Source organism: Drosophila nasuta, chromosome 3 (genome assembly GCF_023558535.2).
Source record: "Drosophila nasuta strain 15112-1781.00 chromosome 3, ASM2355853v1, whole genome shotgun sequence".
Lineage (NCBI taxonomy): Eukaryota > Metazoa > Arthropoda > Insecta > Diptera > Drosophilidae > Drosophila > Drosophila nasuta.
The window spans coordinates 48,982,218-48,989,665 of NC_083457.1; the positions used below are offsets into that span (position 1 = coordinate 48,982,218).

Below are 7,448 nucleotides of genomic sequence, written 5' to 3' on the forward strand. Positions count from 1 at the left end.
ATTTTCGCAAACTCACAATTGAAATGGGGTTAATTGTATTTCATTTGTTGTAAGGGCCAGAATCAGTTTGTGTGTAGCGTGTAGGCTGAAAACGGCAAACCGTATAAGGAATGTGGGAGAGTGCGATCAACAACAAGAGATCTGCAAAATAGTAAACCTTGAAATTGTAGCAGCAATTGTCGTATCTGAATATGGATATGAAAAGAAAGCTTGGGAACAGACAATGATATGATTAGATTAGAGCTCAATAAATAGATAATTGGATAAATCCAAATGAAATTTTGTCAATTATATCAAAGCTCCTAACTGTGTTGGCGTGATATAATAAAAGTTTTTTTCGCTACTTTAAGTTTGCATAAAATTCAACACAATATGTTTAAAACGGTTCATAAAATATGCAAATAGGTTGCATAGATTATGCTTTAAACTAAAAATAGCGATTTGCATGGAAAACGCATTAGCCCACATATATTATCTTCTTATGAATGGGACTGAAAGTAGTTTAGAAGGTAGAATTTATTGTGAGTAAATTTTCAATTATTCTGAAATAGTCAAAAGGTCAAGTTGTACATTTTAAACCTTTCACTTTTTCATTGCTTATTAAATCGCAAATTAGAATTATTCTTTGTCCAAAGCAAAATCTCGCCAACAATGCCAAAAATCCTTCACTTTACAGTCTATTTAGAAAATAGAATTTATTATCCACAAAATTAGAATGTTTCTTCGAAAATAGTTCACATTACAAAGTAGGTAGAATTTATTGTATGTAAATTCTAAATTATTAACAACAAGTCAAAATGTCAAGTTTTTACTCTAACCTTTCACTTTATTACAGACCATTTAATTCGTAAATTAGAAAACTTATTTGCCCGAAAATTTTTAGTATTACAAATAATGTCATAAAGAACGTATCATTTATTGTGAGATAATTCTCAATTACTTTAAACAAGTCTAAAAGATCAAGTTTAAACTATAACATTTATCTTTCTTGCTGCGTATGACAGCATATACCTTATCATCAATCCTGAAAATCTTTCAGTTCACAGAGAATATACAAGATATAATTTATTGTGAGTAAATTCTGAAATATTATCAACAATCTTCAACTATGACTTTTTACCTTTCTTCTGCAAATGATTAAATCGCAAATTAGAATGTTTCTTTGACCAAGAAAATCTCTTCACCAAAACCGAAAAATCTTTCACATTTCAGAGTATGTCAACAGTAAATTAGAATAAAGAATAATTCTCGGTATCACAATATCATCATCAGTTTTCATACAATTAATTTCTATTGACGAACATTTCTTTGTTGGAAATTTTCACCAAATGAAGTGTGTGTGTTGCATTGTGAGCATCAAGAATGTACGTTCTAACTACCGTTAAATTGTTTTTGGCATTCTCTGTTATTGAGGTATTTTGTGTTGTTCGTTGCTGTTCTGTGTGTGTTGAGTTTGATTAAATGCATTGATCATTAAGAGAGTTCTAAGCACAAAATGTAAAACTAGTTTAGACAATAAGGCAACACACACAAGAGGCAGCTTCCTGCCTGCGGTAATGTTGCGGGTTCTGGCTGAAGGTAAGCCACATTTTCGACACCGAAACCGAAAACCGAAAAGCCAAGCATAACACAGACAAAAGACACCTGCTCTGGCCGTTAGCCACAAGACAATGGACCAAGCAAGCCGCAGTCAGAGTTTGTTTTTTTTTTTTTGTAAGTTCTTCTGTGGCTAAGACCAAGTTGCAACTTGTTGTGGTATTGCATAGAGCGGCAGCGAACTGCGAAAACTGACCCACTTAATGTTTGTTGCTGCTGCTGCCCCAAAACTCACGTTGCAACTTGCTGCTTAGCTGCTACACACACCCACAGCATAAGCCATGCTAATTGAGCCTGTTGTTGCCGTTGTTGTTGTTTGCTTAATGTTATTGTTACAGTAGCTTCCAAAATGCCTGATGAGGGCGCTTAAAAGCCCCGCATCGAAGAGAGATTTTGAGGGGAAATGCATTCAAAATGCATCGAGGTAAAAGAGTTGGGGTAACTGTCGCACAGCGATAATACCCTATAATTTATGTAGACGTTCACAAGTCTTTGAACTTTTAATGCGTTTCGAAAGTTCTTTTGTGTTGTGCAATAAGAAGCTCGAATAGAACTGAGAGTTTAATCCGAAAAGAAAACTGCTCGCTCTACGCATTTTCAATCATAGAAATCTTTTTTTTTAAGTTTTTCTTAAATTTTTTACCTATATAGTTCAGTTTCTTTCTCTTTTTTGATATTTCGGTCAGCCAACATAAAATTAACCAACGCGATATTATAATATGGATGCACTACGCAACACTTTCCGCACGTTTCTCCGTCGCAATCTCGATGATGTCGAAGAGCATGAACAACTCAATGCCGATGAAATGTTGGATCTAATGCAACAATCAAAAACGGAACAGAGCGATGAGGGTTTCAATATAACCACCTCGGATCCACCAATTGAGGGAGGCGCACTTGCCTTGCCTGGAACAGCGCGAAATATTGGCGAGACGGGACCATCGATAAATTATCAGGTCGAATTTCTTAATTTCATTGAGCGCAATACCCCGTCTGGTTTCGCAAACAAATTTCAGCATCTTGTGCCCTATCTGGCCCTTGGCTTCGTCACCTGGCCAAGCTATTGGCTCTGGCGTGGCTATCAATGGGAGTCAAGACGTCGCACAGAACGCATTGGCTTGTACATCCAAAGAGTAAGTATGCAGAACAAGAAGAAACATGTTAAAATCATGAATAATATCTTGAATCAAGTTTGTCAGTCAAAATTGAACCAAGAAGGTTTATTCTTAAATCTTGATCAAAATTATACAAAAAAAATATACAATGCCCAATCTTTAAATTTAAAATGATAATCTTAGAAAACCTTAAAATTGAACCAAGAAAGCAAAAACTTAAATCAAGAGCACACAATCTTAAAATTTCGTTTGTTTAAATTTGAGATTATATTCTAATTTTAAAGAAAGGGAATTCCAGGGATTGTCAAATCTTGAAATTCAAGATTATAATCTTGTTTCTTGTATCCACCAAGAAGGTTTATTCTTAAGTCGATATCGAAACTTTACAAAAAATATAGATTGTCTAATATTGAAATTCAAGATTATAATCTAATCTAACAATGGAAAAATCGATCCAAGAAGTCAAATTCTCATATAAGGATCAAACAATCTTAAATTTAGATTGTTTAATTGTAATTAGGTTCGAATTTCAAGGAAAGGGAATTCCAACATTTAAAAAAAAACAGGAATACATTTTTTTTTGTTGTACGTTGGGAAAGTCTTATTGAAAGATTTGCAGTCTACTTTTCAATCTAGAATAAAAACATTCTTGAATATAATTTTAATCTTAAAATAGGATGTTTTTAATCTTTGCATCTTAAAATGAAAATTTATCATCAAAATCTTGATTGAAATCTTATTTCAAGATTATCTTAAATCAAAATTTTTTGAATCTAAATTATTTTCACTCTATACTTTGTAGAGTATATACTATCTTTCTTAGCCTGAAGGCCTTAGACACTCTGGCTCATCTAATTGCAATAATAAATTGAATTCGTTATTCCAATAAAATACTAATAATAATAATCTTTCTCTCCTTAGACCTTTCAGCATGCCAAGCTAATGCAAGTGGCCATCTTGACGGTGGGTTTCCTTATGGCCAGTGCTCAAGGCGCAACTGCCTCCAGTCTGCCTATACATGAAGTCGCCTACAATCGGGATTCAACGCCAGATGATGATGAGGATGATTAGAGTAGCAAATAGCAGGCTCTGCGTTCCCGTCTCCCAGAATTCAAGTATGTCACAAGCATAACACAGTTTTATTACACTTTTTTAACAGTCTGTTGAAACAAAATTTGGAACAATTTTGTAGCGAAATTTTAGGTACAACAAATTTCTATAAAAATGGGTGTAACGGACTTCATCGAAAGCGTCAAGCGCTGGAGTGTGAATCAACTGGATCGCAAGTCAAAGCAGGAGGAAGAGTTGAAGCCCGTGCGTCAAATTCCCAACTTGGGCGAAGACATTCAAATGGTTGTGCAAACGCCAGAGTTTGAGAATGTCATGAATTCGGTTTCGCCATTTTTGTTGGCCAGCTTGGGCGCTTGGCCGGGTTATTGGCTATATCGGGGCTTTGACTATCACTCTCATCGGGCTTATGTGCCGCTGCCCGTTTACATTAGACAGGTGAGCAAAATATCAAATATATCAAATTCATATTCCATATAAAACTCCCCTTTAGACCTTCTACCAAGCAAAGATGCTGCAGTTTTTCATCATTATGGCTGGCATAATTTATATGGCCAAACATCAGACTGGCGAACACATATTTCCAGTCGATCACAAAATTGATGATTAAATCAACATGAAGTTCGTACCAAATAGTAGAATATAAAGTAGCAGATAATCAATACCAAAATTTTCCATGAAATTGTTTAATAAATTTTCAACAACACAACTGTATCTATTTCTTTGCTTTGGCATCTTTTTGCAACAGCTTGATCACCTTGCCCAATAAACGTGGCTGGATGCCAACATCGAGCAGCTCCATGCTGGCTTTAAGTGCCTCCAAATTGAGTCCAGCATCGACTACCTCCAACATGCACAGGATGACAGCTTGCACATGTTCCTCCAAGTCCTTATTAATTATTTCTGGGGCAGACATTGCACACAACGTAATGTTATAAAAATATAAAGATTAAGTTTTATTTCGAAAGTTTTGTTTTGCTTTGAGCTATCATGCTATCAATCAAGTCAATGAAGACTAGATGTCAGAGTCGAAACCGAAGTCGAAGGTCAAATCAAACTAAAGGTCGACTAACAACAACGAAAAATTTCAATTTGAAGTTCTCACATTGAAAATGCTTAGGTCAAAGTTCACTAGCCACACTAATGAGCCACCTGATCCGATCCAGTTAACCCTCATATCTCAGCAGCACCCAAAAAAAAAAACAATTCAACAACCGAAAATACCGAATATCGCCGCAAGCCAACTGAAAAGATAAATTAGCTACAAATTAAACAAATTATTTGTGGTTGAAGTGGAGACGCATTGCAGCATGCATAGCAAAAGAGGGCGTGGCAAACACTCACTCCATATTCAAGATGGATAGCAATTAACGAAAGAGAGATGATCATGAGTAAGAAACCAACGCAGTTTTAATACTCTATAATTTAAATTTATAACAAAAGGGGTGCAATTGAATATTGTAGAATTTGGTAAACAAAAGACTATAAAATGTGGATTTCTTAGAATGAGGATGAAAAGTTAAGTCTTCAAAATTGTATAAGAAATCGTCGCAAATCGCTAAGGATCGCTAAGATCGCTTAGTCAACATAATCTTAGTGAACTTTTAAATGTAACTTCGCTCAATCCTTATTTATAAATATTCCAGTAGTGTAGAAAAAAATTATGTAATTGAAACATTGATTTTGAAAATTTGCATCTTAATTCATATAAATTCCAGAGAATTATTGAAGAATTAGAAAAAAGAAAATAAGCTAAAACAACTTCATAGCAAATATTGAAAAATTTGAAATTCAAATATTAATTTAGCATATTCTTGCAAATAAATCATATTTTCAGAGCAAATTTCTAAAGAGCCCCTAAATCAAGGTAATCTCAATAATCAATTTGTAAACGTTTCTTCGATAATTTCAAAATATTATTTAAAAATAATTTCTTAGTAAATATTGCAAATTTAAAATCCAAATATTATTTTAGCACATTCTTGCAAATAAATTATGTATTCAGAGCAAATTGCTAGAGATCATGAGCCTCTTGGCCAAGCCCCTAAATCAACGTAATCTCAATAATCTATTTGTAAACGAGTCTACGCTAATTTCTCACCTATATCATAAATTCCATATTATTATTATTCAATTACAGAATTGAATTACAAAGCAATAGAGTAACCTAATCGATTCCAATAAAATTATGTAATATGGAGTAGAATTTTAAGTACTATATTACTAATTTCAATGTAAGTTTAGCTCAGTTTCACAATCTACAGAAAATCTATAAAGAAACCTAATCGAGTCCGACAAAATTATGGAGTAGAATTTTAGCAACAAAATCTCTAATTTTAATTTAATTCTTGTTCAGTTTTTCAATCTTTAGATCGCAGCTAATTTTTAATTTCAACTTAAATCATGATTGCAGAGTTTCTTATTTCAAATTCAGTTTTTTAAGCAACAGATCGCAGCTAATATGCCGCGCTTAGTAAAGATCATGTTGAGCAGCAAGTGGTTGCTGCCACAGCTGCTGTTGTTGTAGTTGTCGTTGTCGCTTTTTTTGTTGTTGTTGTTGTCTAAAGCATGTGATAAGTAAAAGCAAACACTCAATTAGATGTGCTGCGTGCTGTTGTGATCTATGCGATCTATGCGATCTACTGTACAAGTAGTTATATCTGTAATTGTTGTTGTAGCGGTTGTCTCACCTGTATGAGATACATTGTGCAGCCGTAGTTGTTGTTGTTACTGTTGTTGTTGATATTCTAGCTGTTGCTGCGAGCGTTTGAAGCACACACACTCAAATACACACACTGGTAGACACTTGCATACAATGCTAATTATGCTGCAGTTCCTCAAACTGCATTTACGACCAAAGCAGCGTCGTTTTGGTAGAGGGTTGGGCTGTTCACAGAGAGACAGGTATCTCAGTATCTCTGTATCTTTCTATCTGTGTATCTTGCACACAATGCAGTTACTCTTTTTTCGATGTTGTTGTTATTGCTTTGCTCTACTTAGAATGCAGCTCTTGGAGTTTGTTGTTGTTGCTGTTCGGATTTTTATGATGCTGCCCAGTCTATTTATTTTCGAGTTTAGAGCAATTGTTTCAATTAAATGGAAATTTGTTAACTTTCCCACTTGATGAAAATAAATTGAACACAAATACAAAAAAACAAAAACAAAACACACACTAAAAGTTTCTTGGCTTGGCAAATGTTCCAACTTCGTTACAAATAAACGAAGCGATTTCCAGCACAGAGTAGGAAGGAATAAATAAATATATAGTTTTTTTTTATAGAGTAAAGGGGTTGTGCTGTCTCTTATTGTACAGTTCTATATAGTCTGGCTATATAAAGGCAAATAGTTGACAGCTCAAAAAGACAAATGAAAAGAAAACACGAATAATTATAACACGGTGCAATATGTTTCTTGTTTCACTTGTGGTCACTTGTTTTTTTATGGGGTGGAATTGTTCAACTACACTTATACTATATAGTGCAGCTGTTTCTTTTCTTATAATTTCTTTTTATTTTTATTTTTTTGGTTTTCCACTTTTTTTTTTGCAGAATATTTATTTTTGAATTTCGTGGCCTGCGTCACTGGACATTAGCTTGGGTGTCTAGAATTCTACCACACTTTATTCACTATGGCAATTTGGTCCCGCGAATGCCTTTACATCCAATTTGA

At 34.2% G+C, this 7,448-nt stretch overlaps 1 protein-coding gene across 2 annotated transcripts; it reads left to right on the forward strand.

The window, feature by feature from the left end:
- The first annotated feature begins 2,181 nt into the window (after positions 1 to 2,181).
- LOC132792648 (uncharacterized) lies at positions 2,182 to 4,488 on the forward strand. 2 transcript variants are annotated; one of them, XM_060802085.1, is made up of 3 exons: positions 2,182 to 2,729; positions 3,633 to 3,826; positions 3,904 to 4,043. In XM_060802085.1, exons 1-2 carry the CDS (start codon positions 2,316 to 2,318, stop codon positions 3,780 to 3,782), a joined length of 564 nt encoding a protein of 187 aa, XP_060658068.1. In that variant the 5' UTR covers positions 2,182 to 2,315; the 3' UTR covers positions 3,783 to 3,826; positions 3,904 to 4,043. The 2 variants fall into 2 exon arrangements, with proteins under 2 accessions (XP_060658068.1, XP_060658069.1); XM_060802086.1 differs by lacking the exon at positions 2,182 to 2,729 and adding an exon at positions 4,273 to 4,488 and having other exon boundaries at positions 3,685 to 3,826; positions 3,904 to 4,217.
- The last annotated feature ends 2,960 nt before the right edge of the window (positions 4,489 to 7,448 follow it).